The sequence below is a fragment of the Morchella sextelata genome, assembly GCF_020137385.1.
Source record: "Morchella sextelata strain SCLS chromosome Unknown scls_4, whole genome shotgun sequence".
Classification (NCBI taxonomy): Eukaryota; Fungi; Ascomycota; class Pezizomycetes; order Pezizales; family Morchellaceae; genus Morchella; species Morchella sextelata.
In genome coordinates this window covers 2,162,727-2,178,396 of record NW_025408619.1, presented here as the reverse complement: position 1 = coordinate 2,178,396, position 15,670 = coordinate 2,162,727, and the positions used below count along the sequence as shown (strand labels likewise).

General features: G+C 46.3%; 3 protein-coding genes across 3 annotated transcripts; all 3 read left to right on the top strand.

The window, feature by feature from the left end:
* Nucleotides 1–497: 497 nt before the first annotated feature.
* Nucleotides 498–2,645, top strand: H6S33_010470 (uncharacterized protein; the record flags this gene model as incomplete). Its single annotated transcript, XM_044841859.1, has 2 exons — nt 498–1,007; nt 1,305–2,645. 2 exons carry the CDS (start codon nt 498–500, stop codon nt 2,643–2,645), a joined length of 1,851 nt encoding a protein of 616 aa, XP_044697613.1.
* A 2,243-nt stretch (nt 2,646–4,888) lies between these two features.
* H6S33_010469 (uncharacterized protein) lies at nt 4,889–7,069 on the top strand (the record flags this gene model as incomplete). The annotated part of the gene is made up of 7 exons (XM_044841858.1): nt 4,889–5,058; nt 5,114–5,166; nt 5,233–5,330; nt 5,451–5,576; nt 5,632–6,050; nt 6,107–6,754; nt 6,808–7,069. 7 exons carry the CDS (start codon nt 4,889–4,891, stop codon nt 7,067–7,069), a joined length of 1,776 nt encoding a protein of 591 aa, XP_044697612.1.
* A 6,532-nt stretch (nt 7,070–13,601) lies between these two features.
* On the top strand, nt 13,602–14,345 carry H6S33_010468 (uncharacterized protein; the record flags this gene model as incomplete). Its single annotated transcript, XM_044841856.1, has 2 exons — nt 13,602–13,697; nt 13,803–14,345. The coding sequence occupies 2 exons, from the start codon at nt 13,602–13,604 to the stop codon at nt 14,343–14,345; spliced, it is 639 nt and encodes a 212-aa protein (XP_044697611.1).
* Between the last annotated feature and the right edge of the window lie 1,325 nt (nt 14,346–15,670).

Below are 15,670 nucleotides of genomic sequence, written 5' to 3'. Positions count from 1 at the left end.
CGTTCTCTTTCTCAGACCTATTTTCTTTTCTTTCTTTTCTTCCTCCCCCTTCCTTCCTTTTCTTGTATTGTCTCTCGTTGGCATTTACTTCCGTCCAATAAATTGCATTGGCATTAATTGGTCCGGCTTGTTTATTCACTTTATTAATAATCTACTCTACCAACTACTTTTTTTTTTTTTACTTGGTTTCTTTTTATTTTCTTGATTCACAGTGGTGGTGATGTTATTAGACTAGTAGTATCAGCCATCTCGATTGACTCGAGTGAGAAAAGGAAGCTTTTTCTACTCTATTCTGATTCAACTCAACTTAACTCTTGGGAGAACAGCATAAGGCTTCAAGGAAGGTCGAAGGTCGAGTAGGAAAGCCGAGTCGAGGTTATAAAGATTTAGAATTGGAGCTAGGATAATATTCAGCACAGTTACAACAATATCCTCAGAGAGGGGCTTATTTTCAACTACTATCTATATTTACAGCAAAAACACTACAAAACACCCATATGAAGCCCTCAACGCACCGGTATATCCTCGCTCCGACCCTTATTGGCATCCACGCCATCCTCCTCCTCCCATTAATATTCCCACCCAAAACCCTCCGGCCACCACACTTCCCCGATGCCAGCGGCCACCCATGGCCGGCTTACGAAGCGGCACCACAGCAGCAGAAGGTTGGACGGTTACATTTGAAGTATTCAGTGCCGTTTGGTTTTGCGGGCATAGCTGGGGTCTGGATATCGAAGCAGCTGGCGGGGAATATACCACTGCCAAAAGACCCGCGGAGGAAGCTGCTGGCAATGTGGCTGGAAAGTAGTGTGCTGTTTGGGATTGGGGTACTGGAGGAAATATGGAGGTATGGGTTAGTGCGGTTGTTGGTGGGGTATATGGGCGGACATGAGGGGTATAGGGGGAGTACAGTAATGAGGAGAGATGAAGGGGATTTCGAAGGGCCCCCGACGTTGTGGGAAGGGCTATATATCATGGCGTGGGTGTGGAGTATTTTCGAATGTTTGGTATGTAGGAATCCTCATTTTAGTTTTGGTTTTGGTTTTGGTTTTGATTTTGGTTTACCACGATTGCTGTTCCCATTATTTCTGCTTTACCTTTGCTGGAAATTTCTCTCTCTCTCTCTCCTAGCTTTGATCTTTGCTATATCTCTACTAGTCGGAAGTATACTTCAATTCACCATTAATACTACTTCCTTTTGAAACCACTTAGTTCCTTATTATAATCATTTCTGGGTTTTCTATCCCCATCTTCCCTGACCTCCCATCTTCTGGACCTCATGATCATTTCTAACACTACCATAGTACTCATGGTACGGAGTACGCCCCAATCCCCACGATTGCGGAAAGCATCATACCCAGTCCTCCCCAATATCAGCATCAAAGAGAATCCAAGCCCATTTCCGCCGAAACTCTGAAGGCCTCACTCATGTATCACACTACCAGCGTCCTCCGCTTGGAAAAAGGACAAGAAGTGACTCTATTATGGGAGGTGCCAGTGACGAAACAAGAGCAGTTTTCAACTCCTTTGGTCGCAAAAAACGGGATACGACCGCCGTGAAACCTAGAGAAATAGAAGACAGGTCTATTCACTTTGTGGATAACAATACAACGGCAGCTGAGAGCGAGAGCTCGCGTACGGCTTACGATGAGTCCATCAGACCGACAAACAGCTCACTCTTGGTCAAAGGCAAGAATACTATGGATGGAGATTTAGAGACCGGGCTGTTGTCACGCCTGAGGGAGATTAGGCGTGAACAGGCGGAAGAACAGGCCGATTCGGACAATGGCTACGGGGATGACGAGGAGTCTGTTTCATCGGGCTCCGAAGACAACGACTCTGCTCGGAGCTCTATCGATAGTGCGAGGTTTGAGTCTGTTACACCTCTATTGAGCTCCTCGCTGCCATACGACCCCAGCCAACAGCACCCGCATCATGAGAGCCAGGCATTGTTGCAGAACCAACGACAACAGATCACCTATAACACCATGGCCACTGCTAACTCACTGCCTCTGGAACCAACAGATGACAACAACGAAGACGAAGTCGTCACCGTGCATGACTGCGACAACCACAACAGCAGCAATGAGAACCGATTTAGTGATCACGGCAGAGATTCAACGCCAAAGACGCAGAGAAGCCCTATTGATAGGGTCTACCCTTCGTACCCTCCATACTCTGCAGCCTGCAACCACGCCCATTTTTCAGCCACCACTTCCGCACCAGGTCCTTCTGCGGGCTATGGTACTGCCGCGGTGATCAACCGTTCTGTTCCACCGAAACGGAAACCGACAAACAACGCCCATAAGGTACCGCGATGTAGCAGCAAGACAGTCTACGGAGCAAACGTCAACACACTCCAATTGCACCTCCCCGTACTTTGGAGGACTGCCGCCTTGCTGCGGCATATTTCCCATGCCTTGATCTACGCATGGGCACCAGCATTGGTTTTCAATGGCCACTTTCAGTGGGCCTCGTTTCTTGTGTTGTTTCTACTGGCTGTAAAGAAAGGGTGGTCGACTATGGAATGGTTTGGTGGTGGGGCATCAAGGTTTGTGCATCAGCTCCTGGTCCCCAAGCTAAATATTCGATTCGTTACATGCAAAAAAGACAAAAAAAGATCCCGCAAAAAGAAAATGAGCTAATAACCCGTTTTTTTCTCCTTGCAGAACCGGGTTAACCAAGGCTTCAATAATTTCTTTTATTATAGCCGTTGTTCTATATTTCATAAGTTTGGTCCTTTGGGGGATCGTACCTTAGATCGACTTTTTCTCCTTTCATCTTCCTTTTCCTTAACAAAAGCTTCGTCATTTTATTATACGAATAACCCTACTACCTCTACTACTACCACCACGTTACAGCAGCAACATAAAAAAAAATAAAAGACGAAAGATACGTGGCGACGATCGAAATGCATAACCCCAAAAGTTTCCCCCTAACTCCCCATACAAAAATTCCGTTCTCCTTTCTTCGTTCTTTGGTTTTATTCTTTTGTCACTGTCGAATTGCTTTTTTACATCTCGTTCCTTTATCCGCGGCTTCCTACCTACATCCATAGTCATACCGACTGACCGGATCCCAACCAAAATCTTGCATCTCTTTTGTCTCTTTCCTTTTCGGTTTTAAAAGTTATCGTGTATTTTCAGATGCCCTCCAGCTTCCCTGCTACCTCACTTACCAGCAACAACACATGCCTGCTTGCTAGCTTGCTTTATTGCTTTTTTTGTTTGCTTTTTGAAGCTTATTTTGTATGCTTGATTTTTTTTATTTTTATTTTTGGAGGCCTGTGGGCACGGATACGTTTGGTAGTTGAGGCTGTTGAATGGTTGATTTTCTTCTCTTGAATAATTCGGCGTTTTTTTTTTTTTTTTGCTTCCTTTTGTCATCTGCAAAATACCTATCCGCTGTACTTGATCTACTCTACTTTAGCTTACCGAATCCACATTTTCGGACGACGTATGTAGGGAATTTCTTTGTTGTATATTTTTAATTCCTTTGGGTTTCTTATTCTCTAATCCTTTTCCCTCTCTGCGACACCCCCGATGTTAATTTTCTATCCACCTCTAAAATCTCACCTCCGCCTCTGCTTTCTATTTTCTACTTTTTCTCTCTTTTTCTAAATCATTCCGGGCGGGGAACCCAGCGAAGAGGACGAGAGAATGTATGTATGTATGTACAGCTGGTACCTACATAGCTAGGTAGGCCTTGTATCGAGATACCTGCCGTATCCCCGTTACCAGAGAAGAAGGAAAGAAAGAACGAAAAAGTCAGGCAAGCACGTGAATTCGTGGCGGTCCATCCAGAGTCGCGAACCCACGTGTTCCCGCTTGCATGACATGAGGCACAAATCAGGTAGCGGGGGATGCATCGATGATGATGATGGACGGACTGAAGTTCCGTGCTACGTGAGGCTAGCCAGGTAGAGTAGAAGGAATTTCAAGGGTGGGGGATGGTGATGATGGGCTCAACGTCTTCGACAGCTGTGTGTTCGAGAGGCAGGCCTAGATCGTCATGTAGAATGAATAGCATCTGGATGGGGTCGATCAATCAGTATGCATACATAGACAGACTCTACCGTTATAAACTCAGGTAAAACCCCATATCATAGAGTAGACTGACTACATGTACCTATGATATGGTCTCTCATGTTGAAGCGTAGGTACTTTGCGCCTAGTTACATACCTACTCTAACAGCCTCGTGCCCCGTCACCTTTCCAAAGTCGCTTGCCGTTTCATATGAAGTTCGTGTGATCCAATTGGCCTTTAATTTCTCTACCAATTATATCAGTTTATCTGGCACATGTAGGTCGGCCGGAGGCACCCGAAGAGCCTTGGCAGGGGAGGGCAGGGCCGCTGCACGACTAATGCGCCACGGTTATCGATAGGTGTTGTTGAGATAGAGTCCTTGGCAGTTGAACCCTGGAATATCATCACTTGGAGTTTAGTTAAAGCTAGAACTTGTTTACTAAAGATCTTTGAAGATGGTTAGTGTTTTCTCTGTTGGCCAATTAGCTAACTGTTTGAGCTGGGTTGAAAAGAGCAACCTATATAGGAAGGAATCATCATTAACACACCTGCCCAATCGGTGCCTTACGAAACACGAGCATCGTCTTTACCTATCTACTGGGCGGCGGCAAGGAGATCAACAGGGACAATGGCCTATCAATTCGCCTGATTCTTCCAGATACCGACAAAACCTATCTTCGCTTGTGCAAGTGTCTAATTGCGGTGGTTAGTTAAGTTGGTGGATTAGACGAGCTGGGGAGCGGTACATACAAATAGATAAAAAGCTGTTCCACCCTTTTAATTTTTGTTTTTCTCTCTCCACCACTTGTCGTGTGCCTGAAGCTTTCCTTCTTCGTTTTTTAATCCCCACCACAAGCTTGCCATGAGATCACATATCATCTCTGGAGCACTGGCTCTCGCCGCCGGTCTCCAAGTCGTTAGTGGCGCGGGGGTGCACGTTGACACCCTCGTCTCGAGACGATTGCAGAAGAGGTTTGTGGATGGTGACGGGAATTATAACATCTCACTCTATCATATCAATGATGTGCACGCGTAGGTTTTTTCAACGCCCCGCTCATATACGGGTGCTGATTTGAGGTATTCTTAGCCATCTTGATCAGTTCCGATCTAGCGGAACGGACTGCACAGACCCCACTAAAGGTTAGAAATTGGAACTCTGTGATCTCCGTTGGATTTTGTTTCTAATTGTTTCGATTTGATTTGAAGGATGCTATGGAGGGTATGCACGAGTGAAAGAGGTTGTCGACAAAACAAGGCCGTCGCACAATGATTCCCTGTTTTTGAACGCGGGTGATGAGTTTCAGGTTCGTACCCTTATTATGCATTTCTACCGTTTATCTTATATCCGCGGGAGGGAAGTTATGTTATTGTATTCAAATTGGGCATGGGCCACCTATATAGCCAAAAGTTAATTTTCCACTTAGGGAACTCTGTTCTATAGCTTCTACGGCGGCGAAAAAATCGCGGACACGCTCAACCAGCTCGGCTTTGATGCCATGACAGTTGGAAACCATGAGTTCGACGCTGGAGACGATGTTCTGGCCGCATTTGTAAATTCTGCCGACTCAAATTTCCACTGATCTGGCGTTTTTAACGAATTTCCAGGTCAAAAACTTAACCTTCCCTGTCACATCGTGCAACATCCAGACTGATAACAAGGCCCTCAATGAGTCCCTGGTTCCCTATGTTCTCTTTCCTAAACACAATCTCGCTGTCGTCTCTGTCACGACTGTCACCACACCGCACATCTCGAACCCCGGCGATGGTACCAAATTTGAGGACCCAGTGACAGCGATTCAAAGGACCGTCGATCTTGTCAAAGCTACTCAAAACGTTACAAGGATTGTGGCATTGACTCATATTGGCTATGAGGCCGACATTGAGATGGCCAAGAAAACGAAGGGAATTCATTTAATCATTGGCGCTCATTCGCACACGCTATTGGGTGATATGGAGGGCGCAGAGGGAAAGTATCCTACTATCGAAACCAACGAGGACGGAGACGAAGTCTTTATTGTTACCGCGTATGTACACCCCTAACCTATATACTAGAAGTCATCCTAATAGTAGCGTGGAATAGATACCGATGGGGTGAATACCTGGGATATATCGATGTCGCCTATGACTCTGACGGCAAAATCGTTGCTTACACCGGTGCCCCTATTCATCTTACTAATGCTACTGCGCAGGATGTCCAACTTCAAGCTCAGATCGAGGAATGGCGTGTCCCGTTCGAAGCCTTCGCTGCTGAAGAAATTGGTGACAGCAAAGTCGTCCTTGAACAGGGCACTTGCCAGAAGGGTGAATGTACACTTGGTGACTTCATGGCCGATGCGATGGTTGATTACCGTATTGAGGGCAACCCTGATGTTGCGGGCGCCATCATCAATGCCGGCGGCATTAGAGCTACTATTGATGAAGGCCCAATCACCAGAGGCGAGGTCCTTACTTCTTTCCCATTCGGAAATGCCATTGTTGAAGTGTCCTTTACCGGAGAAGAGCTGTGGAAGGTGTTTGAGGGAATTGTTGGAGGTGTTAGCTTGTTTGATAACGAGAAGGTGACGAGCTTCGTCCAGGTCTCGAAAGAGATTAGGCTTACTTACAATCCAGCGAACAACAACGGGAGCAAATTGATCTCGTTGGAGATTGGGGAGAGTCCTGTGAAGATGGACAAAGAGTATACCATTGTGACTTTGGACTTTTTGGCCGGAGGGGGTGATAACTTTTGGTATGTTCTTCATCTACTATTGGGTTCTGATAGCACGCTAATTTGATGTAAAGGCCTATCAAAACCGACTTTGCTACCCTCGACACCCAAGACGAGGTTCTGCGACAGTACATTACCAAGGAATCTCCCGTCGATATCAAACTCGATGGACGTATCTCCACTACCAACGAAACCCAATCTGCAACGCCAACAAATGGCTCAACCTCCCCGCCAGCGACTGGTGTCGAAAGTGATACTAGCGCGGCGGTGATGGTCTCTGGTTCATGGGGTGTGTTAGCTATTGCGGTTGTTGGTGCTATGATGTGCCTTTTGTAAGTGTTAAATGACCTGTAAGACTATGTAGTTTATGCTTAGCGCTGGGGAGTTGATTGTGTATTGTATTATGATGTGATGTAATCTAAAGGGATGTAGTCAAAGCAGTTGAAATATCTGACTTTGAAATCAATCCTACGCACACAATGTTCATGAGTCATCACTCGAAAAGCTCAGTCATCCTTATCCACCCTATTGTGATCATCCCCAGTCAAGTACTTCTAGTTGTTTGATTGATTAGTTGTTTGATGCATCAAGTACCGGTCAAGTGGTTGCGTAAGAAGAAGGAGTTCCTAGATATTTGGTAGTACTTGTAGGGTTAGTGCGCTTTGACTGAGCACACTACATGATACGTCTACATGTAACTAGCATGGCCAATCCACGTCTCATTTTTAACCTCTTACTCCAGTACACCCACTCTTATCCGTTGAGATGAGGTGAGCTCCATCATGATCTTCACCGCCTTTCTATTACAGATAGTGTTTACGGAGCCGTTGGGACGAGGCCGCTCGGCCTCATCTACCTTTTCTTGATCTCGAAGTGCTGATATCTTAAGAAGAACGGCAGGTACTTCTGTTCAAATGAATAAACCATTAAATAGCCAAGTTTATAGTCATAACGGATTAAAAGAAACGCAATGCTTGTTGGCATCAAACAATCTCGAGATAAGGCCAACTGTTGGCCTCGAAACAAAACCATAAACCCGCTCGCCCTCGTAGACCACAGTACCTCCACAGAACTTCGAGTAATTATGAACAAATCTTTAGGCGAGTTTGCATTTTGTGGATTAGTTAGGGGTTTTTTTTTTTTTTTTTTTGTTTGTTTAATTCATTATGGATTAGTTAGGGTGGTTGATACCCGGTCAGACCAATCCTACTCCGGGTGTCATCGATTACTTGTTATATCTATGTATCGCAATTATCCTCCATCACACGGATTTTGTGTCTTTGTACTAATGATTAAAAATAGTATTCTTACGTTTGTCCATCTCCAACAGATCAAATTCCTCCCTTCCACCGCGACCCCTCTAATGCCTCGACCAAAACGTTTCCCCACAGTTTTTGGCCCAGAGGATATCCTGGTATAAGTGTGGGGCAGTGAATGTATTCATCTGTCAAGGCGTTGTGGTGTAATATCCTTAAGGTGAACGGATTATACTCGTACAAAGATTTTCTCGAACCATCTCGGTACATATAGATCCTTTTGTCAAGCGGTCTCGGGCTCCTCTTATCTAAACAGTCTGGACGTAAATTCTGATGTTGATAAAGATAACCACGATAGTCTATAATGACTCGCTCATTTATCTAATATTCCTTTATGATACAATCAAAATATCAGACGGGACCTAGGCCTCGAATGCTCAAAAAGTTGGTGCCTCGCCGGCCTGCAAATGTTTCTATGAATCCGGGGTCCACAACGAACCCCTGTCGGAATAGTGGCGAGGTAATAAGTTTCTCAAACCTTTTACCTCTGTCCACTATCTTTTTCTTGAGGTCATTTATATAGCCTTCCGGATAAGCAACTGGTGGTGAATATATGCCAACGATTCCAGGCAAAGTCCTAATTTTGATTCGAATTCGTCTTTTCACTTGCTCAAGGTAAGTACCATTCAAACCCACCCTATACGTATGAGACGCTTTGGGGGTAGAATCCTGATAGGAGACTTGTATTACTATGCTACCAATTATATAATTTCCTGGCATCATTATATCCGTGGCCCTACAGCACGACCTTTCTTCTCTACAATTAATGGGTTAAACAAAATAGGAAACGTTTTTTCTTCGCAATCATCAACTATCACTCGCTATCTCATCGCTCAAATAGGAATTGATTTGTTGGTAGATAATTGATTACTCGAATAGGAAATCGTGCCTCTAGACTACATGATAATAAGGAAGAAGATTTGGTATCTTGGGGCCAGCCTCGTTCGTTGCGGATCATTCAAAATCACTCGTCTTGGCAGGGCGCATGAAATGAGACAAGATAAGCACAGAGTTCTTTATACTTCCATTGAGCACTTCTCTCACAAGTAAATATATCATTGGTAATGATGGATGGTATGGAATATAATAAATGGAGCGAAGATGCCTAACCTCGTTTTTCTTGGATCCGTAGGCCATAGGAAACCAAGTTGTAGGGAGAATTCCATTCGGTAAAGGAATCACTTGGGTTTTTCTAATCGCGACAGCTATAGTACATGTATGTGTGTAGCTATGATGTGGTTACTATACTTGGATTGAAAAAAATATTTTCAACACGAGATGTCGGATGTTGCTTGTTAACAAGATTGGCTTTATTGTCTCATTGATTAATTGGACTATAGAGACCCGGTACTAAACCGAGTACAGTTACTTATAGCCAATCATCGACCGTCGTGGACAACTAACTTCAAGTTGTGACGTTGTCAGTTGCCAGCTTGTACAATACAGCCTACGTGTATAAGTTGTGGTTCTAGTTGTACTTTGATGTCAGCTTAGGACACTTGTTCTCTGTTTTACACTATAAGATCAGCTTGATTATTCCTTCCCTCTTTCTTTAATCCAATTGTCAATACAAGATACGTAATTATCGGTTCTCTAGCTTCTCTTAAGATCATTCAGATCAACTGCAACACACATCAGATATTCATTACAGGTTTCACCCAAATCTTAAACGATACTTTCCGTTTTATAATTTAACCTAAGCTTCAGACCCCTCATCTGGCCTCTCCCTAAACACAAGTAGGGGTACCAACACGAATCTGCCTATTCTCATGCTTTTATTTTATTTTCCTATATATGAGCGTAGGGGTTAAGGTAGGAGTACGAATCCCACCAATTAATGAATTAAAAAAAAAAAGTACGAATCCCACCAACCCATTCGTTACTCACGAGTGATACCTCATGATTAGGACCCAACACCACCACCCACTGCATAACCCCCCGGGTCGGGCCTTCTCTCTCATGTACCACGCACCAACAGAGTTACCAGCCCATACACGCATACTGCCGCTGATGCAGAGGTCCGCCGACACGACCATCCTGTTGCCTCAAGAGCACGTGGGCACGCACGCTGGAGACCATCATCTGCCCTGGCCCACCGAGAGACCTAGCTGCCCTACTATCATTATGTTCCAAGAATAAAAAAAATAACTATTTATTTTCTTTGCTCATGCATGAACGTGCGTGTGCATACATATGTGTATCCCGGTAACCAAAGCAGATCAACAGCTGGCTGGCTGGCTTCGGTTGCAATTGGGCTGTGCTGGAGCACTGGCAAACCGAGAACCAACCGGTCAAACCTAAAGAATATTTGGTTAGCCGGCGCAGAACTCTCGAAATAATTATGCAACGCGTGCAGACGCAGAGCTATCTCTCTGTGATGTCAAGTACCTCGGTGGAACAGAGGCTGGGGAAGACCGGCGACTCGACGGAATTAACCCTAAAGCTCCTTATAATTTCCCTGGGATGCATGATGCGATGCAATGGTAACGGCGGTTCGGAGGAGCAGGAGTAGGGGCAGGAGGAGGGGCAGGAGGAGGGGTAGGAGGAGGTGGTGGTAGTGGTGGCGGTGGGCAGATCCAGGTGGGATATATCCCTTCGTCTGTTCCCGGTGTTAGGCCCACGACGGCGTCGTGATAGACGAAAAAGAGTATACTCCACTACCTTTTAGAGAAATTTTGCGTGACAAGTGGGTCCATCTTGCACCGCCAGCTGACATTTGCAGTTAGCTTCTACAATTTGTATGGTGAGCCACCTATCGCCACATGTCGTGAAAACGTACGAAGGGATAGGTGCCTACATCTAGATAACTTACTAACCCGCAAATCAACCTGCACGTTCCCCGGTGGGAATAAGCCACCCTTCCATACACAACTCTACTTCATACTAATATTCACCTTTTGTCGCCGGGTGATCCCGCACACCGCATGGCCGCTCGTATACCGTCGGAAGTATATACGTATGGGATGAGTACAGCATATCCACGCAACAACTTGCATGCTAATTAGACTGGTTAGATTACTAGACATCAATGATCATTGGGTTAGTCCCACTCGCTGGTCCATGCGTGCGTTCTCCGTCGTGGTGTGCGTCGGGAGGTATTCCCCCTGAATCAAAAGATCACTCGCCATGCATCTCCGGATGATCTCCGGGAGAGGTGAACATATAGAGATATTATTATTTCCTTTCTCAACTCTGTGCACCTTCCGGCCGGCCGGTCGAAAAATAACAGCAATACCATGGTTTGTAGAAGTCAGAAATGAATAACCTTTCTCTCTGGTTTGGTTTCATGGGGCGGGGGCATGTGCGGGGGTTTGTTTTCTTCTTTGGGGGTATCGAGACTTTTGTAATTGTGTTTCGTCACGCTGGGTTTAAGGGATTTAAGATTCCCGAGTTCCAAATACCGCATAAGTAAGTAAGTGATATAGCTATCTACCATGGCCATGGCTTGTCGGCTTTTACTAATTGCAGAATCTCTGGTTTAGATATAGTTATCAGTTCTGTCACTTACCCCGAGTCATAACTAGAACGATACATAAATCAAACCCCACAAACCCCCCACAATGGCTGGAGCGCTTATGTGTGCCAGTTTGAAATCAATATACAGATTTGAGTAAATATGGTCTGATCCCCCACACAAAGTATCCAGACATTCAGAATCAACTCATATTACAATACTTACATAAGTACTGTCACTCCTAGTTACTAGCGCATCACATGCAGTGCCCTCCTGGGGCCCCCACGCCCAAATACTAAAGCCAGGTCCATGATGCACACGGCAGTTCCCGCCAGTATCAGCCGGTCTTTTAGACAGTAGGATTAAGACTTGATGCCTGTTCATGTTCGCTCATTCATCGTAACCTTCCAATTCGCGAAGGCAGGAATAAACGCCTTAGCACTATCGCCAGTTCATATAGGCTATCCTCCCTGTGATCCAGACAATATCTGTGGCTGCATGCACTGCTCTAGAGTGCACTCTTTCCATATCAAATCAAAGAATATATATATGTACTGTCAATTTTCCCGCTTTTATATCATTTCCATTGTGGGCGTTGTTAACATTCTGATAAGACGTAATTAACCATGTTCCAGCCCATTACTCTGCTCTAGAGGAAATCTATGGACAAAACAAGTAATGCAATCCTGTGTTGATCTGCTACTGGTTAGACCTCATGTTATGCAGGTCCAGTCCAGTCCAGTCCGATCCCAGAGATCTAGATGTACGCAGAACAAACCAAGTCCTGTACCACATTACCCACCTTGCCTACCCACTACATATGCACACCATCCCGTACATCCCGCGTGTGTTATGCAAACGAGGCCAGAAGCCATAGAGTACTTAAGATGCAGGCTTTCCCGACCATATATCCTTGGGGCGGTGGTACATGCGCAACCCCTACCCTACCCGGCCCGGGCATGTGCATACATATATGCGCAGACAAGGGAATAACAATTAGTAGGGTAGGTACAGGCCTGCTTATAGGTCAAACAGGTAAAGTAGGCAGCTGGGGCGGGTAAAGTAGGCAGGAATAGTAGGAAACTCCCGTCTGCTGGCTGGCCCATGCACGCAACGAGAATTATATGCGCGGCCGAATGGGATATTACGTTGGCAGTTTGGTATATATACATGTATATGTAGTAGGGGTTGGGGCTATTAGTAGATTATAAAGGTACATGCGGGTCGTTCTTTTATGTCTATGATAGTTGTGATTGCGGGACTGGTGTGGTGCTCTTGTTATCGTAGTAGGTTGGATTTTGAATTTAAAAGATACTTATGTACGAGGAGGATTTGTAGGTAGGCTATTAATAATTATGTAGCAAAGATTTGCTGATATGTAGCCATATATGCATGTAGTTATACGCATACACTGGAGTACACGCTCTAAGATATTGTACGCACTTTACTGCAATCACTGGCTGCAGGCGTAGGTCCGGGCCAGTATGGCAGCTAAACATAAAACACCCCAGAGGAATAGTGCGTCCCAGCTAGATCAAAATAGTAGATCAGACCTAGGCCTAACATTCCTAATTAATAACCATCCACATCAACTCTCCCTGATTGGCCTTGTTCCAGTCTTTATTTAAACACGCGCAGGCCTACCTCCAATTAATCTCAATAACATGCAGCCACTGACTGAGCTTAAGCTTAAGCTAGCTTGACAACCACAGCTATGGCCATGGAGCTAGATATGGATATACCGCCACATGCGAGTGGGCAGCAATTAACAATCAATTAGGCAGATCTGCAGAGTACCACCAACAGTTACCAAAGCTCTTAGTACCACGGTTCACCCTTCTACTCTACCCCACCTGCAGCTGCCCGTGATGGCCGGCCAGGAAGGTAGGTTAGGTTAGTTATGCGTGTAGACGCCAATGTAGGTAGGTAGGTTGGTATGTAGGTTAAGATGCAGGCAGAAGCAGGTGGGACATAGACATCCAAGCAAACGCCGCGCCTAAGTAATGAGGGGTAATAACCCACCTCCGTTATAAAGTGAGCGTGAGTAACCATGATCGATCAGACATCAGACATCAGACATCACGGAAAATTAGAAATCATGGCGGGACCAGCTGCAGACGTGAAGAAGAACGCCGGGGGAGCTTTCGTAAGGCCTTACAACGCGGAGACTGACTACGATGCGGTCTTGGAGATTGTATGCCACCCACCTACCCTTACCCATCTTTTACTATAGCAATATATAAAAGTCACGCCTGTTTGATATATCGTGGTCTTTAGCTAACTCGGTAACTCCACCCAGTGCAAAGCCACCGCCGACGCCTCCTACGCCTCCGCCCTCGAGCTCGTCCCCTACCTCTACGCCATCCCCTACCTCCTCCTCTCCCCCACCTACGCCCACGTCCTCGACTCTGGCGCCGGTACGGTGGTCGGCTACATCATCGGCACGCCCAACACACGCGCCTTTGTGCGCCGCTACCGTGACACCTACCTCCCGCGCACCACGCTGCCGCCGCCCACCTCCGACCCGCCGAGTAAGCTGCGGCGCTCGCTCGAAGAGAGTTATGCCCGGCCTGAAGGAATGATCCGCGAGGATGTGGTCGACGAGTTTCCGGCGCATCTGCATGTGGATATTTTGGAGTCGCATCAGAGTCAAGGGTGGGGGACGGTGCTGATGGAGCGCTTCTTGGGGGAGTTGAAGGGTGGGGGGGAGGCGGTGAAGGGCGTGCATCTGGCGATGGGGAAGGAGAATGTGAGGGCGGGGAGGTTCTATGGGAGGTGTGGGTTTGTTGCGAGGGGGGATTTGGGGGACGGGGCGACGTGGATGGCGAGAGGGATGGATTAGAGTTGTTTCAGGTGTGTGTGTGGTTTGGTAGTTTAGAGCAGGGTAGCTTAGTAGAGATGTAGTTATTAGTAGGAGCTTGCCGAAAGGGGGCTTGGGTATCAAAGATGGTGATATCAGGAGATGTGAGGATATCAATTACTTGAACGAAACCCATCTCTCAACCAACCCAACCACCCAATTGACCGACTGACCGAACGACTGACCGAACGACTGACCGAACGACTGACCAGCCAGAAGGCAAACTCCCATTCCACGTCTTCTACTGGCCGCAGAGCGAAAGCAGGCACAATTAAAGCAAAGCAGGGCACAATTAAAGAAAAGTGTGCAAAAACCATCCCATCTCTGCACCGTCTCATCTGGTGAGATGACCAACACAAACCCACCTACCACTAGGAACCCTTCTTATCGCAACCTCTACTTTACTCTACCTACCTAGCTACATAACTCTAGCCCCCACTAGCGAAGGTAATTAATGGGGACCCTATCAAAATCATTCCACCAACATCATCAACCCGCCATGTGAAACACCTACTGCGAGCCAGAAACCCTCGCTTACCGTCGAAGCATGGGGGCGGCGGGCTGCGTGACATACTTGCCGCGCTCCCTGGCTGGTGCCCTACTAGAGTACGTGACTGACTGATAATCCCTTTTTTTACTTTTTTGCCTTTTCGATGAGCAGGAGGGAGGGAGGGAGAGAGGGGAGAGGTGCACATGCAGAAAGATAGAGACCAGAAATTCCAAGGGGCCGTTTTGAGATGTCGGAATCTCGGAGACGGAGAACCGTGTTCTTGGGTTAGGTTAGGTTTTTTTTCTATTTTTTATTTTTTCTGCTTCTCCTACCTACATGTATGCAAGTAGGGCACTCACTCTACGGGTAGACATTGGCGCTTGTTGGGGGGGATGCCACTTTTTTTCAACCACGGGAATCGAAAACACAACAAACGCAAACGCCCATGGGCCATATCTCAGCTGAAGATAGAGAGCTAGTTAGAGAAAAGACCCATGGGCCCTTAATTGCAGGCTGCAATTGTGCCTATGGAGATAGAGATAGGGCCTGTAGGTACCCTACTGTACCCCGCAATTGCAACAACAACAAACGGGGGGGGAGGATGAGGACATCGTGATCAGACGTCATAGGGGGATTGGACAGTGTCGGCGCGGTTGAGGACGATGCCTTCATTCCTGTCCTCCCTTTTTGCAACCGCGTACCAAGATGGTGGTACTGGACTGAGACCCTCTCCTTAATCATGTCACACACTACCTACCGCCTCCGCAAAAGAGACTACCTATGAGGTCATCAGAAAAAAGATAATGCATCGGAAGCA